General features: G+C 39.7%; 1 protein-coding gene across 1 annotated transcript in view; it reads right to left on the reverse strand.

Moving 5' to 3' along the window:
- VSIG1 (V-set and immunoglobulin domain containing 1) overlaps positions 1–21,445 on the reverse strand; it is a 45,950-nt gene that overhangs the window by 12,490 nt on the left and 12,015 nt on the right. Inside the window, 2 exon segments of the mRNA XM_089904900.1 lie at positions 5,275–5,382; positions 9,084–9,287. Coding sequence (XP_089761026.1) covers positions 5,275–5,382; positions 9,084–9,287 — 312 coding nt within the window.

The raw sequence follows: 21,445 nt of genomic DNA on the forward strand, positions 1-21,445 counted from the left end.
TATAACAAAGTGAATCCGTTATACATATACATATGTTCCCATATCTCTTCCCTCTTGCGTCTCCCTCCCACCCTCCCTATCCCACCCCTCTAGGTGGACACAAAGCGCCGAGCTGGTCTCCCTGTGCCATGCGGCTGCTTCCCACTAGCTAGCTATTTTACATTTGGTAGTGTATATAAGTCCATGCCACTCTCTCACTTCGTCCCAGCTTACCCTTCCCCCTCCCCGTGTCCTCAAGTCCATTCTCTACATCTGCGTCTTTATGTCTTTACCCCTGTGCTGCCCCTAGGTCCTTTAGAATGATTTTTTTTTTTAGATTCCATATATATGTGTTAGCATACGGTATTTGTTTTCCTCTTTCTGACTTACTTCACTCTGTATGACAGACTCATTCCATCCACCTCACTACAAATAACTCAATTTCGTTTATTCTTATGGCTGAGTAACATTCCATCGTATATATGTGCCACATCTTCTTTATCCATTCTTCTGTTGATGGACACTTAGGTTGCTTCCATAAGACCTGGGTTTTAGCCATGCTGGACCTCTGACTGTGACATGGGGGAAGTAGCCTCTCCTCATGTCTACATGGCAACCTACTTTGCAATAAGAAACAAAGTTATTTAATCTCTCCAAACTTTAGTTTCCACATCTGAATGAGGAACCAGAGTAGTGTTCTCTAAAGTATGATATGTACTCCCTAAGCATAAGCCGACAAGTTGATTTTAGGTGGCAAGAAATTGAAAACTTTAAAAATGTAATGTGTATTAGAGACACAGCTATCACATCAAATCTGTGACTTCATGGATATTATTGCTTACAGTGAAACTAAGGCAGACATTTTTAAGACTTTTAAAAACCAAGTCAGGGAGTGCCCTGGTGGTCCAGTGGTTAGGACTCAACACTTTCACTACCGGACCCGGGTTCAATCTCTGGTCAGGGAACTAAGATCCCACGAGCTGTGTGGTGCAGCCAAAAAAAAAAAAAACACCCAAGTCAATAGAGAAAACAACATTAAATAATTACTAGTGTTGGTAATACACAAATATGACACAAATCATGAAGATGAGACATGAATGACTAAACTTTGGGAATCACTGGACTAGGTGATCCCTGAGGTCCCTTCATAATACACAAAGCCTATTTACACTCTTTGCTAGTTTCATATAAATGTGTATAAGTCCAGTGATTGTTTTTTATTATTCAATAAACTGGGATTGCCCTAGTCCAATGGCAATTAATATTTCATAAAATCTACTAGAAGAGACTTATGGTTCATTTAATTCACTCTCCTCACTTTACAGAAGAGACTGAAGCTCAAAGAGGTTAAAAAAAAGACACACAAAGTTAACAGTTGGGCCGGGTCAAGAACGTCGTCCTTCTAATTCCTTGTCCAGTGCTTTTTACATTAACAGGCTAACGAGAGGGAAGGCAATCAGTAAACCAGAAGATATTGTCTAGATAAATTCAAGTGTATTCTCCTTCAGGTAGAAAGCCAATATACTTTTAAACTAAAGCAGAAACGGAGATTCTGACGGAAAATTCAAAGAAAAGAGTATATTTAAGGAGAAAACAACTTGTCTCTCTCCTCCAGTTCTCTAACATCAACTAGCTTTCTTTTCTGCCCTAAATGAACCATTTATAATTCAATTCGTCCATTCACACCTACTGAAATCACAAACTTTTGCCCCAGAGGGGTCTTGTTTGACTTACAAACTGGAAAGCCAGTGTAACCTAAGGTATTCAGGTAGGCCAGGAGGAAGTTCAACTTGTCAAAGGTCTATTAACTTCATGTGAGTTGACGTCCAAGATATCTGGCTTTCCATTTCACTAGCCAGCACTAGCCTTATTTACTTTCTAATTAACAATTTGCAGTCCTGTGGACTCTTACCTGGAACGCAGCCTGTGGTCTATCAAGGAAGCCCTTTACAACTTAGACATCTGGCCGCTTCCCCTGCTCCTAGGAGGACTGAGGGTAGGTCGGCCTGTTTTATGTTGAAGCCTGATGACATCACAGGGAGATACATCAGTCCTGCCTACGGCCCACAGTAAGTCCCAGAGGATCTAGTTGAAAGGACTTTATTACTGCAGAAAACAGGGGGCCAAGAGAATGTGTTTTAGGTCAGCACTAGGACATGAAAAGAAGCCACATTGTAAAAGTCTCACAGTTGGCCAGGAATCAATGAGCAAATAAGTCAGGAGGCCCTGGACTTGTAACTTCCCGACAAAAAGGACCTTCACCAGCCCTTCTATCCTTGCTTCTCGCACTGTAGCCTAATATATCCTGCCCTCGCACAAATAACACTGGAGGTGTCTGGGAGAGAAATGGAGGTAAGGAGGTGTAACATGGAGACCTAAAAGGGAAAGGCCTTGGCCTCAGGGTGCTGTGTGAGAAGGAAAGTCCCCAGGGCAGGTCAGTGGCCAGACACACAGATGGAGGGGCTTTCTGTTAGGGAAAGTCCACACTGTCACACTGTCCTTGTAAAGAGAAACAAAATGAAATGCTTTCCTGAAACCACTTATCTAATCACACAGGAAGGACTGAAACTTGGTTCGATTTTCCACAAAAGAATAACCCTTTTAGAAATCAAAGCTGAACGATGGCCAAATCCCGGCCCATGATCCTGTGAGTCTTGTACACTTTTCAAAGAAAGTATATTGTCAATTTAGAAATCAAAGCAATTGAGGTCCAGGAAAAGTCATGGTTGTTCAACAGGCCACATCCTTTGGGGGTGGTGATTTGGGGGCTGACAAGTCAGCTTTAAGAAAACCCATCCAAGTGTTCCCTTAAGTGGTGCTTGTTCATTCTTTTGCCCACTTGCCCTTTGTGGCTGTGTTCATGACAGACTGCCCCACTTTCCCCACAAGGTCCTCTCTGCCTGCCCCTTGGTGATATTAGAGGCTGACATGTGAAGACATAATAGCCCATTAGTTATAAGAGCCCCTTAGAGATAACTTAGCTCATGGTTGCTAAGGCTGAAGAGCCTTCAGGAACCAGCTGGATATTGGACATATGGGAAATGGCTGGGAGGGGCTGGTGGATAGTGGTAAGATCATGGACGATAGTGGGAACTGTGGTGAACTGGAGAGCCAAGACAAACAAGGCTTTCAAACTGTGGAAATGAACAAAATACTGGGCTGGCCAACCAACATGCATCCACTGGCCAAATCAGGCCCAGAGGCTGCCAGTTTGCAACCTCTGATTCATCCTCTTCTATTACAGAAAAGGACACTGAGGGCCCCAGTAGAGGAAGTGATCTTCCCAAGGTCACACAATTTGTAGTCAGACATAGAATCCAGACCTCCCAATTCCCCCTGAATACCTTAACACGGCACTCATAGCCCTGCCTTAGACGAGGAAGCTGATTCCCAGGCAAACTTCCCCTCTTGGGGCCATCCCATCCGCTACTCCAACCCAACCCTTCTCCTGCCAGTTGCTGCTATCCATTGGCATGATGCTTCCCATGCCGAGTGGGTTCACCGCATGAGGCCTTCTACGGCTGCCAGCTGCAATGACAGCCTTTCTCTTCCTACTGTGCCAAGTTCCTATTCACAGGAGGCCATGCAGCTGGGAGCCAGATTTGTCCAAAAAGATTTCTTTCCCCTCAGCTTTGTGACACTGCTCTCTAACTAGAAGCTGGAGTATAAACAAGAAGGGTTGAAAGAATTCAGTCTGCTTTCTGTTTGAGTCTGAGTTGGAGTTAATAAATGCCTTTAGCCTCCAGAGCTGCTTTGTGGGTACATTTTGGAAATGAGGAGGGCATGGAAGTCCACAGCAAACCACCCATTCTTTCCCTTCCAGCTTCTTGCTTTCCTGCACTGTTCATAAAGGCGCTAGCCATGGGAGGTGAGGAGTATAGAGTGGCAATGGTCTCAAGCCCAGAATTTTCTCTAGACTGCATAGGGGGGCTGGGATCGCACGTGGAAGGAATATAACACCAAAAGGAAGGCTTCCCTGCCTCCAAACCACTCCCTTCCCAGCCTGCCATTTGCCTGAGACACCCACCAACCGAACTGCTTCTTTGAAGCATGGAAGGTTTCGGCTTAAATTATTTTCTTCGGGAGACAACAAAGTGAACGATCACCAGTCCTTAACACCTTAGCATTACACTAATTTATCAGATTTAACAAGGATAGACACCTGAGGGAATGGGACACAGAATAGATAAACTTTGATGGGAAGGGGTGGTGGGAAGAGAAGAACTTGGAGTGTTTCTCAGTGGGAGCCACACTGGCATTTGGGGCAGACAATTCTTTCCTGTGTGGGTCTCTCCTACATATTGCAAGACAATAAGCCTCTCTAGCCACCACCCACTAAATGCTGGTAGTGACTCCCATTTATAACACTTAAACCAATACTCCTCTAATTTTCAAATGCCCCTGAGGAGATGAAGCACCCTCACTCCACCAACATCTGAAAAGCATTTGATATAATGCTATCTGCAGAGGCCAAGTTGGAAGAATCTGAGCGGCCATGGAATATAAAGATACTAGGTTCTAGAAAGAAGTTGTCCACATTATATGTGTGTTAGAAAGGTGAAGATGGCACAGGGTTTCTTCCACTGTGGCTATTCTGGAAGAGTAAGTGTTGTTTGAGAGACTCATGCTAAGTAGGGTCAATGCCTGTTCTGTTCATGGGCAGGTGAAGTCTCTGTACTTTTACCAGTGACTAGCTGGATGGTAGAGGAGGCCATTCATGTGATCAGAGGGGAACCAAAACTTCTATGCTAGCCTGCCTGTTCTGGGGCCTAGAGGCTTCAGCTGTGACTCCCTGCTGAGGGACTATCTGAATCTGTCCATGTCTTCTGAGAGGAGGGCTTCTCTAAGAGAAATACCATGCTAATGAATACCTTGGCTCCTGGTCAGAAGACTTATGGAATACTTCCATAGCCCCCATTCACAAAGGAACCCCATGGGGGGGATAGTCAGTAAGAGATGATAGTCTCTCCTGGGTACTGAGAAATACTAGGTCTTGGAGTCAACTGCTCCTTTAACACAATGATCTTGGGGGAGGAAAAGAAGATGAACTTATGACAAGAGTTGACCACTGCCCTGCTCAAGGCAGCCACAGGTCCCAAAGCCTTTTGGAGGAAGCTGAAAGGAATTCCAGACATGGGCATGAGAAGGCAAACTCAGGACTGTCCCAGCTTTGCCAGGGGCTTGTGCTGATCTGAATTGTTACCAAACTCAGACCCTCCCATCCTACTCCTAAAAGCTGGTGCCATTGTCCTAGAGACCCCAAACAATGAAGGGGTCCAGTACAGGTGTTCTTGCCTGACAGGTCCAACTACATCTCTCCCAAGCTTCTCTTGCATGCACCATTTTTAGACACTAACTGACTGCCTTTTCCTTCATACCCTCACTATCGAGGCATGGGCTGTGCTGTGTCTGATCAGAAGTGGGTGAAAGCTTTCGACAAAATTCAACACCCATTTATGATAAAAAAAAACCTGCAGAAAGTAGGCATAGAGGGAACTTTCCTCAACATAATAAAGGCCATATATGACAAACCCACAGCCAACATCATCCTCAATGGTGAAAAACTGAAAGCATTTCCACTAAGATCAGGAACAAGACAAGGTTGCCCACTCTCACCACTCTTATTCAACATAGTTTTGGAAGTTTTAGCCACAGCAATCAGAGAAGAAAAGGAAATAAAAGGAATCCAGATTGGAAAAGAAGAAGTAAAGCTGTCACTGTTTGCAGATGACATGATACTATACACAGAGAATCCTAAAGATGCTACCAGAAAACTACTAGAGCTAATCGATGAATTTGGTAAAGTAGCAGGATACAAAGTTAATGCACAGAAATCTCTGGCATTCCTATACACTAATGATGAAAAATCTGAAAGTGAAATCAAGAAAACACTCCCATTTACCACTGCAACAAAAAGAATAAAATATCTAGGAATAAACCTATCTAAGGAGACAAAAGACCTGTATGCAGAAAAGTATAAGACACTGATGAAAGAAATTAAAGATGATACAAATAGATGGAGAGATATACCATGTTCTTGGATTGGAAGAATCAACATTGTGAAAATGACTCTACTACCCAAAGCAATCTACAGATTCAATGCAATCCCTATCAAACTGCCACTAGCATTTTTCACAGAACTAGAACAAAAAATTTCACAATTTGTATGGAAACACAAAAGACCCCGAATAGCCAAAGCAATCTTGAGAACGAAAAACGAAGCTGGAGGAATCAGGCTCCCTGACTTCAGACTATACTACAAAGCTACAGTAATCAAGACAGTATGGTACTGGCACAAAACAGAAAGATAGATCAATGGAGATCAATGGAACAGGATAGAAAACCCAGAGATAAACCCACGTACATATGGTCACCTTATCTTTGATAAAGGAGGCAGAAATGTACAGTGGAGAAAGGACAGCCTCTTCAATAAGTGGTTCTGGGAAAACTGGACAGGTACATGTAAAAGTATGAGATTAGATCACTCCCTAACACCATACACAAAAATAAGTTCAAAATGGATTAAAGACCTAAATGTAAGGCCAGAAACTATCAAACTCTTAGAGGAAAACATAGGCAGAACAGTCTATGGCATAAATCACAGCAAGATCCTTTTTGACCCACCTCCTAGAGAAATGGAAATAAAAACAAAGATAAACCAATGGGACCGAATGAAAGTTCAAAGCTTTTGCACAGCAAAGGAAACCATAAACAAGACCAAAAGACAACCCTCAGAATGGGAGAAAATATTTGCAAATGAAGCAACTGACAAAGGATTAATTTCCAAAATTTATAAGCAGCACATGCAGCTCAATAACAAAAAAACAGACAACCCAATCCAAAAATGGGCAGAAGACCTAAATAGACATTTCTCCAAAGAAGATATACAGACTGCCAACAAACATATGAAAGAATGCTCAACATCATTAATCATTAGAGAAATGCAAATCAAAACTACAATGAGATATCACTCACACCAGTCAGAATGGCCATCATCAAAAAATCTAGAAACAATAAATGCTGGAGAGGGTGTGGAGAAAAGGGAACACTCTTGCACTACTGGTGGGAATGTGGATTGGTACAGCCACTATGGAGAACGGTATGGAGTTTCCTTAAAAAACTACAAATAGAACTACCATATAACCGAGCAATCCCACTACTGGGCATATACCCTGAGAAAACCATAATTCAAAAAGAATCATGTACCAAAATGTTCATTGCAGCTCTATTTACAATAGCCTGGAGATGGAAACAACCTACGTGCCCATCATCGGATGAATGGATAAAGAAGATGTGGCACATATATACAATGGAATATTACTCAGCCACAAAAAGAAACGAAATTGAGCTATTTGTAATGAGGTGGATGGACCTAGAGTCTGTCATACAGAGTGAAGTAAGTCAGAAAGAGAAAGTGAAATACCGTATGCTAACACATATATATGGAATTTAAGAAAAAAATGTCTTGAAGAACCTAGGGGTAAGACAGGAATAAAGACACAGACCTACTAGAGAATGGACTTGAGGACGTGGGGAGGGGGAAGGGTAAGCTGGGACGAAGTGAGAGAGTGGCATGGACACATATACACTACCAAACGTAAAACAGATAGCTAGTGGGAAGCAGCCGCATAGCACAGGGAGATCAGCTTGGTGCTTTGTGACCACCTAGAGGGGTGGGATAGGGAGGGTGGGAGGGAGGGAGACGCAAGAGGGAAGAAATATGGGGACATGTGTATGTGTATAACTGATTCACTTTGTTATAAAGCAGAAACTAACACACCATTGTAAAGCAATTATACTCCAATTAAGATGTAAAAAAAAAAAGTGGGTGGATCTGAGAACTGAATGCTACATGGTGTACTGCCCATGTAGAAGAATATTACTATTCTACCATGTTTAGAAGAGAGGCACAGAGTGATTCAGATACTTGTCTAAGGTAACCAGTACTGAGCAAAATTGTTGAACTTTGATTAGAGGGTGGCATTGATAGTCTCCCCTTGAACGATGTTTCCTGCTAAACAAATATTCAGGACCTTTGGTAAAGACAAAAGACCAAAAGACCAGTGATGGCTGAAGAGACACTGGCCCTCCTTCTTCTCCACGTCTGCCCTTGGGCCTCCTCTAGCCCGCTCAACTCGCCTCTCCCTCTGTCTTTCTATAATCAGAACCCTTGCTTTCCTTCAAGGCCCAACTCCACTATATCCAAACCACACTGATTTGTCTCTTCTCTGAACTCCTTGTTTTGGATCATACATCCTTCTGAAAATCTGATGAAAGCTACAGACTTTTTCCCTCAAGGGATATGTGTTGGCATACATGCTTGCACACTCACATGCGTGAGTGCATGCACATGCGTACATGTGCGTATACATGCACACACACACACATACTTTTGAGTATACCATTTTAGTCCCTGGACTAATTTAAAGAAGGCATTACCCTTAGGACCAGATGAAAAAAATCTGGGAATAGGCAGCTTGCAAGTAGAATCCTCCTCCTCCTTTGACTTTCACCCACCCTCCTCCAGCAACCTCTTCCCCAGACCCTAGCCTCCCCTCCTGTCTCTTATCCTCTAGCCTCCAGATGCCTTTTATTTCCCAAGGTTCATTACTACTTTGCCCTTATCCACCCACCTGGAGAGTCTCATTCCATCAGGACTCAGTCTGTCACAATGAGCTAGCTCACTTGACAGGCAGAGCCCAGATATTAAGTTTGACAGAGATTTGCAGATCAACTAGGACATATATTTGAACTGGGGTTTTCTGGAAATAATAGGGAGAGATTTGGGGGATGAGAGAAGCCCTTTCAGAACTACTGCTCATTTCACCTGTGAGAAAGACCCTTCCTGTCTACTCTAGAATGCATGATATACTTGATGTTGACCTACACAGAATTGAGATAACAGGCTGTAACTGAATATGAGGAGAGGACAAAAGCAAAGTCACTTAGATGATGATCTTCCCTAAACAGCTATCTTCAAACACCTTGCATCTGAGGTTCTGCTCCTGTTGCCCCTGGCTTACCATTCCTTCTTCTCACACTGACCCCAACAGTTTATGTCAGAACTACCAAAGGAGAGGAGTTTAGGGGGAAGAAGTCCTTACAGAAACTGGCTGTGACTCCTTATGGAAGAATGTCCACTGGATGGAAAGCTTGTCCAGTGAGGCCGCAGTGGTGGTGTAGGTGCAGATGAGAGTGACATCAGATCCAACAGTCACATTCACAAAATCGTCTGGGATGGTCACTTGCACTCCACGAACTGGACCTGAAAAGATAATCATCAAAAAACGATGGTACACACTCACATTCTGATGACATTTTTTTCATTACAAAGCACTTTCAATGACATCTTATTTGGGGAATCCAAGGTAAGGAGAATGTAGAATGAACCATATAGGAAAGTCGAGCAAGCAACTGGCATGGGGTAGGGGAGTTTCTAACAAATTACAATGTGAAGATGTTCAACTCCTATGTGATGGTGAGGTAATAACACTGAACTGGGAATTTCTTCTGTGTAAGGATGGCCTGACAAAGAGGTTCTTAAAGCATTGTCCAAGGACCCAAAAAGTCCATGAGTATGGAGAACAACCAATTCAGTTTGCCCAGGGCTGATGAGGTTCTGTAGATATGGCACTTTCAGTTTTAAAACCAGGTGAGTCTCAGGCAAGCTATACTGGTTTTGCCAGGACTCTCAGTGCTTAAACCAGGAAAGTCCCAGTAAAACTAGATGAGTTGGTCATCCTAGCCCTGAGACCATTTTGGGGAGGCTACAAGATCAAAATGATGTTCATAATAATACTAAGTTGTTATTTTTTTCACTCTCATCTTCTCATGAGTGTACAACGGAGTGTTCCAGCAGTTACATGACAAGTAACGATATTCCTCTAGTGGCTAATGGAATGCATGTTTGTGTATTTTTGTGTTTAAATTTCTTTTAGTTTTATTTTCTAATACAATAAATATAGATAGAAATAACCTACATAGCAAAAAGTCTTTTGGGCCCTCAACAATATTTAATTGAAAATTTTATTGGGATAATAGTAGATTCACACGCAATTCTAAGAAATAAGATGGAGATCCCATGTACATTTTACTCAGCAACCCCATGGTAACTTATTTTGTAAAACTACTGTATAATATCACAACCAGGACACTGACATTGATACAGTCCCCTGATTTTATTCATTTCAGGTTTCTCCAGTTTTACTTGTACTCCTGTGTGTGTATGCATTTAATTCTACACAATTTTATCACATGTGTAGGTTTGTGTATCCACAACCACAGTCAAGATACTGAACACTCCATCACCACAAAGATCCCTCATATTTCCCTTCCATAATCGTACTCACCTCCCTCCTGTACCCCATCCCTGATCCTAAGCATTGGCAACCACTAATCTGTCTTCCATTTCTAAAATTTTGTCATTTCATAAATGTTACATAAATGGAAGCATGGTAACATTTTTGCTGATTAGCTTTTTTTCACTCAGCATAATTACCTAGGAATTCATCCAAATTGTTCTGTGTATCAGTAGTTCATTGCCTTTTATTGCTTAGTAACATTCAATGTTATGTATGTACCATGATTTGTTTAACCATTTACCCATTTAGGGACATCTGGGTTGTCTCTAGTTTTTAGCAGTTGAATAAAACTCCAACAAACATTCATGTACAGATTTTTGTATGAGGATAAATTCCCATGTCTCTGGGATAAATTCCCAAGAGTGCAATTGCTGGGTTAGATGGTAGTTACATGTTTCGTTTTATTAAAAGTAAAAGCAAAAAACAGCCACACTGTTTTCCAAAGTGTATGAGTGGTTCAGCCTCTCCACATCCTCATCAGCATTTGGTGCTGTCACTATTTTCTAATTTAGCCATTCTAATAGGTGCGTAGTAATATATTATTGTGATTTTAATTTGCATTTCTCTAATGCAAATTAATGATGCTAAATAACTTTTCCTGTGATTATTTGCCATTTGTATATCTTCCTCAGCAAAATGTCTTTCATGTCTTTTGCCCATTTTCTGATTGCTTAATTTTTTACTGTTGAATTTTGAGAGTTCTCTATACAACCTAGATGCTAGTCTTTTGTTGGGTAGAGCGAACTTTATTTCTTCCTTTCCTATCTGTATGTCTTTAATTAATTTTTATTGCCTTATTACAGCAGCTATAACTTCCAGTATTTTATTGAGTAAGAGAGTTGAGAAAGTAGACATCCTTGCCTTGTCCCCAGTCTTAGGGGAAAAGCATTCAGTATTTCACCATTAAATACAATGCTAGCTATAGGATATTTGTAGATGTTCTTTATCAAGTTAAGGGAATTCTGCCATGGGTTGAACTGGGGCCCCCAAAAGGATACGAACAAGTGCTAATCCCTGGTGCCTGTGAATGTGACCTTATTTGGAAACAGGGTCTTTGCAATGTAATTAATGATGACATAGATCACCCTGGATTTAAGGTGGGGCCTAAACCCAATGACTGCTGTCATTATAAGAACAAGGAGAGTGAGATTTGTCACACAGATACATAGAAGGAAAGGCCATGTGAAGATGGAGTTAGAAATTGGAGTGATGCATATACAAGCCAAGGAACGCCAAGAATTGCTAGCAGCCAGCTAGGAGAAAGGCATGGCATGGATTCTCCAGAATCAATTCTGCCAGCACTTTGACTTTGGAATTTTGGCCTCCAGAACTGTGAGAGAATAAATTTGTCTGTTTTAAGCCACCCAGTTTATGGCGATTTGCTGCAGCAGCTTTTGGAAACGAACACATCGTCTATTCCTAACATGCTAAGAGGTTTTGGGTTCTTTGTTTCGTTTTTTTGGTTTCTCTCTTTCATAAATGGGTGTTGGATTTTGTCAGGTACTTTTTCTGTATCAATTGATATGCTCTTTTTTTTTTAAGTTAGCCTGTTGATATGAGAGATTACACTGAATGGTTTACCCCAAGTATGCAAGGCTGGTTCAACACTTGAAAATTGATTAATGTAACTCATCACAGCAACAGGCTGAAGAAAAATATCACATGATCATATCAATTTATTCAGAGAAAGCATTTGACAAAATCCAACATGCATTCATGATAAAAGTTCTCAATAAACTAGGAACAGAGGACTTCTTCAACTTGATGAAGAGCATTTACAAAAACCCTACAGCTAACATCATACTTAATGGTGAAAAACTAGAAGCTTTCCTACTAAGGTCAGGAACAAGGCAAGGATATCCCCTTTCATCACTCCTTTTCAACCTCATACTGGAAGCCTAGCTAATGCAATAAGACACAAAAAGGGAATAAAAGGTATACAGATTGTGAAGGAAACAAGAGATGACATGACTGCCTATGTAGAAAATCCAAAAGAATCAGCAAAAATCTCCTGGAACTAATAAATGATTACTGCAAATTTTCGGGATACAAGGTTAATGTACAAAACTTTATCGCTTTCCTATCTATAAACAGGACTCTACTCAATATTCTGGGATAACCTATATGGGAAAAGAATCTTAAAAAGAATGAATGTATGTATATGTATAACTGAATCACTTTGCTGTACACCTGAAACTAACACAACTTTGTAAATCAACTATACTATAATAAAATTAAAATTAAAAAAACACAATACAATTTACATTAGCACCCCCAGAAATGAAATACTTCAGTGTAAGTCTAACAAAATATGTACAAGATCTGTATGAGGAAAACTAAAAAATTCTGATGAAAGAAATCAGACAAGAATTAATAAATGGAGAGATATTCCATGTTTAAGGAAGACTCAATATTTCCGAGATATCAGTTCTTCCCAAACTTAATCTATGGACTCAATGTAATCCCAGTCAAAATCCCAGCAAGTTATTATGTGGATAGCAACAAAGTTTTTCCAAAGTTTATATGGCGAGGCAAAAGACCCAGAATAACCAAGACAAATACTGAAGGAGAAAAACAAAGTTGGAGGACCGACACTAACCAACTTAAAGACTTCCTATAATATAGCTATAGTAATCAAGACTGTGTAATACCGATGAAAGAATAGACAAATAGATCAATGGAACAGAATAGAGAGGCCAGAAGTAGACCCACATAAATATAGTCAACTGATCTTTGACAAAGGAGCAAAGGCGATACAATGGAGGAAAGAAAATCTTCCCAATAAATGGTGCTGGAACAACTGGATTTCCATGTGCCAAAAAAAAAAAAAAAAGAATCTAGACATAGAACTTACACATTTCACAAAAATTATCTCAAAATGGATCACAGATCTAAATGTAAAAAGCAAAGGTATAAAACTCCTACAACATAACATAAGAGAAAATCTAGATGACCTTGGGTTTGATGATGACACCAAAAGCATGATCCATGAAAGAAAAAATTGATAAGCTGAATTTCATTAAAATTAAAACTGCTCTGTGAAAGACACTGTCAAGAGAATGAAAAGACAAGCCACAGAGAAACTATTTACAGAAGACAAAGATAATAAAGGACCATTATCCAAAATATACAAAGAACTCTTAAAACTCAATAATAAGAAAGCAAACAACCAGATTAAAAAATGGCAAAGACCTTAAAGAGACATCTCACCGAAGGTGCTATATAGATGGCAAATGAGCATATGAAAAGATGCTCCACATTTTATGTCATCAGGGAAATGCAAATTAAAACAACACTACTGGGGGACTTCCCTGGTGGTCCAGTGGTTAAGACTCCGCTCTTCTAATGGAGGGGGCACGGGTTCGATCCCTGGTCGGGGAACTAAGATTCCACATGCTGAACAGCGCAGCCAAAATTTTTTTTAATTTTTTAAAAAAATTCACAACAGTGACACATTGAATGCTGATGAGGATGTGGAGCACCAGTAACATTTGTTGCTGGTGGGAATGTAAAATGGTACAGGCATTTTGAGACAGTTTGGTGGTTTCTTACAAAACTAAACATACTCTTGCCATACTATCCAGCAATTGTGTTCCTTGATATTTAACCAAAGAAGTTGAAGACTTACGTCTACACAAAAATCTGCACACAGGTTTATAGCAGCTTTATTTATAACTGCCAAAACTTGGAAGCAACCAAGATGTCCTTCAGTAAGTGAATGGATTAATAAACTGTGGTACATCCAGACACTGACAATATTATTCAGTGCTAAAAAGAAATGAGCTATCAAGCCATGAAAAGACATGGAGGAACCTTAAATGCATATTCCTAAGTGAAAGAAGCCAATTTGAAAAGGCTACACACTGTATGATTCCAACTATATGACATTGTGGAAAAGGCAAAACTATGCAGACAGTAAAAAGATGAGTGGTTGACAGGGGTTGGTGTAGAGGAAGACATCAATAAGTGGAGCACAGAGGATTTTTAGGGCAGTGAAAATACTCTGTACAATAATATAATGGTAGATACATGTGATTATACATTTGTCAAAACCTACAGGCATTATGTTAGAAAACTCCTACTTAAATCTTTTATTTTAGCAGACAGTCACTTTTATTTTGTTTTATGTTTTGCACACAGGTCTTGGCCTACTTTTGCATATTTCTAATGCCAGTTTAACTTTTGTGGTGTTGTTTTGGTCTGTTTGGTTATCTGGGGTCACCAGGGCTTCTATTTATCCCTGACCCCATTGCCTGAGCACGTGGAAGCACTTCCCTAGGTCAGGTTTCTGCGTATCTCTCAGTGGGAGACAGGTATGGCAGGATACTCCTATTGGAACCCCCAGCTGCCCTGGTGTCTCTTTGTGGGGGAGGAGAGACAAAGAGCCTTCTAGAACCAGATACTTTCTGTGGTTTCACCCCTCTTGTCTGTTCCACCCTCCCTCCTCAGTATCGCTAGGTGAAAGTAGGGAGTCTCAGGCTCAGTGAGGAAGGAGATTGCTTCTTTTGTCTACTATAGTTGGTGGGTCTCCTGATGATTGCCCCTTGCCAGTGGTGTTGAGCTCATCCGATGTTAGAGGGACTCCCACTCAGTTTGGGGGGAGAATCAGTCTCCCTGTGGGCTGCTATGTTAGGATCAAGAAATGCCAGGAGTGGGGCCCCTTCCTCCTTTGGGTAAAGAGGCATAAGATACCCTGCCTCTCTGTAGTTCCCAGGGTCCAAGCCAGTTTGCTTTCTTCTTACTATCTTTCAGAGTTCTCCCTTGGTTGTCTCTTGCATTATTTCCAGGGAGGGTTTATACTTGTGCTTAGCAGGGAGAAGCAAGGAGACACAGATCTATGTCATTTTGTCCAAACCAGAAATCTCCCTCAAGATTTAAGATTGTAAAAGGGGCCTAAGAGAACTATTGGCCTTAGAAAAGGATCGGCTTCCCATACGATTTAGAGGAATACCAAAGAGCTCCCTACCCCAAAATCCAGCCTACCACTGTACTTGAAATCCTTAGTACTATGTAAACATTTTCCCAAGGGATGTTATAGCGGACAATACTTTGGGTAACACTATAGAGGCATTGGCTCATCGTAATAACTGGTTATTATCCATTGCGAAGTCAGAGTATAGAAGCTTTCCAGGATGGAACATAAGGCTGTCAGGCAGGTATTAGAAAAGGTCAAGTTTAAGAGGTGCCCTCTATGCTGCAGGGGGGCTAGAGTGAGAAGGCTAGCTGCCTTCCAGGTTGGGACAGGATGAGGATACGAAGACGGTGGGAAGATCAGAGGAAATAGTACAGAAAGACAAATTCCTGGCCCCCTTCCCAAAGATGACTTTAATTTTATTTTTTCTTAATGACAGTGGTCAGGCAAAAGGAACTCAGAGAATTAAACATTTTGAAAATTTTAAAGAAAAAGCAAACCATGGTACTGATTACCCTTGGTTTCCTGGATTCAATAGCCATGTTCTTTGTCACAGCCAGGCCATCTGGTCCAGCTGCTTCTCTGTTAGAGTTGGCTGTTTACATGGCAACCAATGTCTTGATGAATTGAGAGAAGTGTTTTAGGGTAGACACCAAATGCAGCACCTTCTAACTCCATGTGGTTTTCCCTTTCCCAATGTTCTCCTCCTTATGTGTTCCTGGTTCCCATAATGCCTATCCCCAAAACAAAATTGGCCTGCAGAAATCAGCTACATTTTCTGATGGAAAGTTCACTGGAGAAAGCTAAGTGACTCTCTCCTGCCCTCAGAAGCCCATCTCATTTCTCCTGGAAGTTAGCCACATCCATCTCTGGCTATGCCCAAATAGTGACTTCCAAATGTCTTTAAGGCATCCAAAATTAAAGGGATAGAATGGGGATTCGGTGGCCATTAAAGTTTCCATAAACTTTCCCCTAAAAAAGGGATTTTGAAGATATTATTTGGCCATCATTTTTGTTCTCTAGTTTATGTCCCAGTATCTATTATGGGATTGGCTAATGGTAATAATTTATGATAGGTAAGGCAAAAAAAGAACAAAACCAAAAACAAACCAAAAAAGCCTTTAAGGGCTACCCTCGACAAAAGTGCCTGAAGGCAGAGTAAACACAGTTCTCACACAAGGTAAGCCATGGAAGAAGCCTTGATCCCTATCAGTTAGTATCTGTTGATCACCTATTTTCTGCCACAAACAGTGCTAACACTGGGGAAATACTAATGAACAAGACAGACACAATCTCTGCCTGCCATGTCAACGCATGAGGAACCATTTATAGTACAGACCAGAATGGAGGCAAATGAAAATCAGGGATTTGGGATTTTCAACGTATTTTTAATAGAAGACATATAAATATGTAAATTGAGATCTGTAAAAGCTCAACAATATCACCTCGGAATAAGTATGGTAACCTCCAAATCTACTGTGAGACAACATATCTTTAAGAATACGACACATTGTTCTGTAAATAGGTGACAATTGGCAAGGCAATATTTCCAGGCCATTTTTATTGCCCTGATTCCCAATACTCAGCACCATAATCAATCCTTAAATTCTGAAGAAAAGACAGTTTTCAGAAACTGTCCCTCTCTAATATAATGACAATACACTTCAGAGCTGAGTTATATATTTCCAGATGAACTTTAAAAAAAATGTCACATCATTCAATTAGTGCACACTACTTAAACCTCTGAGACCACTGTCTATCCCAGCACTGTCCAATAGAACTTTCTGTGATGATGGAAATGTTCTACAGCTGTGCTGTCCAGTTCAGTAGCCATTACCCACGTGTAGCTATGGAACACCTGAAATGTGGCTACTGTGACTGAAGAACAGAATTTCTTATTTTATTTCATTTGAATTCGTTTATATTTAAATAGCCACATGTGGATAGTGAACAGTACAAATTTAGTCTTAAACTGAAAGTGATTCTGTGTGTGTCAGGAAAAAAAAAATGTTCCCTTCCTTTGGATTCATTTAGTCTAAATTGAGAAATTATTTAAAAATTGAAAAAGTCAGAAAAAATCTCCACATTGACAAGACCGTGAATAAACAGCAAAATAAAGATTAGTACCTGATTTAAACAAAACTTAGAATTGCAATTTCACTCACTGACCTGGCTGAATTAAAAACGACACCCCCCCAACAAAAACACATACATGGTTGAAATATGTGTGACTGCTTTTAAAAATCAGTGAATACTATTAAAGGAAAATAATCCAAGTTGTATACACTTGAGTTAATCAACACTCTAGAAAGATTTTAAATGCCTCATGTTTTGGTAATGATTGTTCATTCATCTATTTAATGCCTACAATGTGGAAGGCACTTTGCTTGTAGGGGGATTATTATTCTCCTATTATACCAAATAGCCATATTTGACCTGATGCATTTGAAGTGATTTAATTTCCAGCAACTTCATGTAAAATTGCTTCATTTTTGAGTTAGGGAATAATATAACCAAATGATCACTAACTTTAAGGATCTGACTGCAAAACCAAAGTTCAAATATATTACTGCATTAAAATGCATAGCACGTACCTTCCGAGAATGGAAACAACATTAACATATCTTTCCAACAGGTGACTAATATATATTACAAGCATCTAAAATGATATGCTTGAACTTTTGCAAAAGACATTTTTTTTTTGCAGAAGACATTTTTGATTAACATTATTTTTCGGAAGTAGAATTTAACCCAACTTCCTTAGAAGTCAGCAGAAAGGTTTTCATTAAAATAAAATCAGTCATGCTTACCTGTACAAAAAATTCGTTTTATATATGTAAGTGAAAATCATTTCTGGATGCTTGGGGTTTGAGGAGGTAATCCACTCTTTTATTTTTCCACCTTTATTCAAATATGATTTACATATAACATCGTGTAAGTTTAAGCTGTACAAAGTGTTGATTTGATATATATTTCAAAATGATTACCACCATAGCATTAACTAACACTTCCATCACATCACGTAATTATGTTTTCTTTTTTGTGGTGACAATATTTAAGATGTACCCTCTTAAAAACTTTCAACCATATAATACAGTATTGTCAATTATAGTCACCATGCTGTACATTAGATCCCCAGAACTTATTCATCTTCTAACCGGAAGTTTATACCCTTCGAACAACATCTCCACATTACCGCACACCCACCACCCCTGGTAACCACTGCTATACTCTCTGTTTCTATGAATTCAGTTTTTTGTTTTTAGATACAAATCTACATATGAGTGAGATCATACAGTGTCTTTCTCTGACTTATTTCACTTTGCATAATGCCCTTAAGGTCCATCCATGTCACGAATGGCAAGATTTCGGAAGGTAGTTAATTCTTTCAGTAAACCTTTCCTATGTGCCCACTATGTGCCAAGCACCATGCTTGACACCAAAAATGTGACATTCTTCCTGACCAGGAAACAAGTCCAGGTAGGACATCAAATTACACATGGATGGAAACATTACCAGTTACCTCACAGCCATTTCTGGATCAACTGATGGACACTACTAATGCCAGGCATACATTACTGAACTCTTTCTTTCTCTGACTTCCATACTTATGTAAGCAAACAACAATGTATTGTACCATATATTGTACCATATTTCCATTCTATCTACTAGACTGACACTACCACATTTTGCTTTGGGCCAGCTAAATTGTATATGTACACTATACACCAACAAAACCAGTTATACAGTAATTTAAAAACAAAGTCTCTGAAGTATTTATTGGTCATTCTGATTGGGCTTTGTTCCAAAAGTCATAATCAAGTAAGATCCTGACATCATCTAAGTAAGTTTTAAACAATAAAAAAAATGTATACAAGGTATAAACCCAATTTTGTAATGTAATACATACACTTGCAAAGGAAAAAAATAAGAAATTCACCCAAATCTCTGGTAAGATTTCTGGTGACTTTTATTTTCTTATTTATACATTTCCGTATTTCCAACCTCTCTACAAAGACCATACATTACACTTATAATCGGTAAAAATTATATATATATATATATATATATATATATATATGTTTGTTAGAGTGAACAACCACTCTTGCAACTGTTCTGAAACTGGCATCTAGTATAGGCCAGAGAAAGGCGTCACATAGGGAAGTAGGTGTTGACTACAGGTGTGATTTTTAGAGGGCTAGTGCAGAAGGCCCAGGGGCGACCCAATTAGCTAATGACTGGAAGCTCTTTAAAAGGAACAAAGACTTTCACTGTCTAAAGTTAAGGTTTTAAAATGAATATCCCTGGGGGAAAGGGAAAATAGTAACATATGTTCCCACCAGGATGGAAATTGAGAAAGGCGGCTTTTTCCAGCTCTAAGTCCTGGTTAGATCACTGGATAAATGCAGTATTGCCTTCTGGTGACTCCACGGAACATGTTTGTTTAAACAGTAATGAACATTTAGAGAACTATTACTAAATACCATATAGTTTTGAAAAGTAACACTTTTTTCTGATTATAAAAATTATGTAATATTCTTTGTAGAAACCGTGGAAAATATGAAAAAGGCAGAGAATAAGATAAAAAAACATCTATAATCCCAGCAGCCGGAGGCAATCACCATGAGCAGTTTGGTATATAACCTTCTAGTAATTTATTCTAGGAATGTGGGTATATCCTGCTTTTTCACTCAATATTTTATCCTGAGCATTTTCTTATGTCATTAAATATGCTTAGTTAACCTCATTCTAATAACTGCCTAATATTACTGATGGCTTAAAAATATCATTTCTTGGGTAAACAACCTTCTTGTATCTACCATGGACCTAATTTATCATAAGAACAGATTCAAAATGTATCCGGTATTTGAAAAAACTGGCCAAGGGGTTTTTCTGAATTAGTGATCTCTCCTGGGCCTACCAACAATAGGATTTTGACTCTAAAAATAATTTTGTTCCACTCAAACCCCTAAAAACACCCATACTGTGCACAATGATAGATCACTCACATATTTTCCTAAACACAGTCTTATGTTTGGAAAAGGACAACTCTTAAGAAATGTTAGATAGTAAAGCACGGCAGGCACTCCCAGCCAGGCTTAGCAAGTCAATCAAAATGAGTTTGAAGGAAATGCTCAAGTAAAACAGGGAAAAATGTATCCTTGGCACAAACTTCAGCTTCTGAGTAAATTCATCCATTCAACTTTCAAACGAAAAAAAGGAAGATACTGTGATTTTCCTATGAAAAAAATCCTTATTCAGAAACTACATAAAACAATTCTATTTACAGGCTGGGCCCCCAAAATATCGGCATGGGACATATTTGCTAAGCAAGATTTCCGAAAATTATTTTACTCAGCGTACTAATCATAGCTACTTTTAAGCACAGGAGGGGAATAGTCTAGGTAAAAATTTGCGATTTCAGTTTAAAAAGAAACTCTATTCCCAATGATCTGTGGTCGGTTGCAGATCCTTTCCTTACCTGCAAGGCAGCTTAGGATCAGAAAGACCTTCCAAAATGTGAACGCCATCGTGCCAAGGTTCGCTGAGCGCAGCCAGGGTCCAGTAGCTCTCCTGGGCTAGGCTGAGTCTCAAACTGGCTTCTTCAGTCACACCGAGGTTTGCCAGGCTTATCTGCTGGCATCACCAAGCAAACAAGCCTCTTCGGGCTTACTTATTGGGTACAGACCTTTCTCAGAGCAGATGTGTGTTTCTTTGAAACACTTTTCATGGGGCGTGTTTCCTTGACATATTTGCTACTGTGTTAATAATAAACCCACATATTTAAATTCTTCAATCTTACACAGATTCTCTAAGTTTTATTGTTTAAAATCAATCTCATTGAAAAGTTACACTTGGGGGGGAAAAGATATAATTGGAAGAGAGCCTATATAAATAAAAGTTGACAAGGCTAATTAATTTCAAATACTTCTATAAAAGTCTCAGGGCATTGATTCACTAACCTTTTACAAATTAAGTTAGCAAATTGGTGCTCTAAGATTTTCTCAGGGAACAGGGTTCACAGGAAGGGCACAGCGGACATGAAGTAAGAAAGCATTCATTTCTATGTGAACAAACTCTGGACATGTCACACTTTTGTGAAGCCCTAGCAGCAGGATGAATTGCATGCTTTTGTCTTCCAAGTTAGAAACCCTATAGCATTTATTCATCCACCTAATTTTGCAAAATCAGG

The sequence above is a fragment of the Delphinapterus leucas genome, chromosome X (genome assembly GCF_059928025.1).
Source record: "Delphinapterus leucas isolate spDelLeu-1000000601 "Yukka" chromosome X, BTC_Dleu_Yukka2, whole genome shotgun sequence".
NCBI classification, from domain to species: Eukaryota; Metazoa; Chordata; class Mammalia; order Artiodactyla; family Monodontidae; genus Delphinapterus; species Delphinapterus leucas.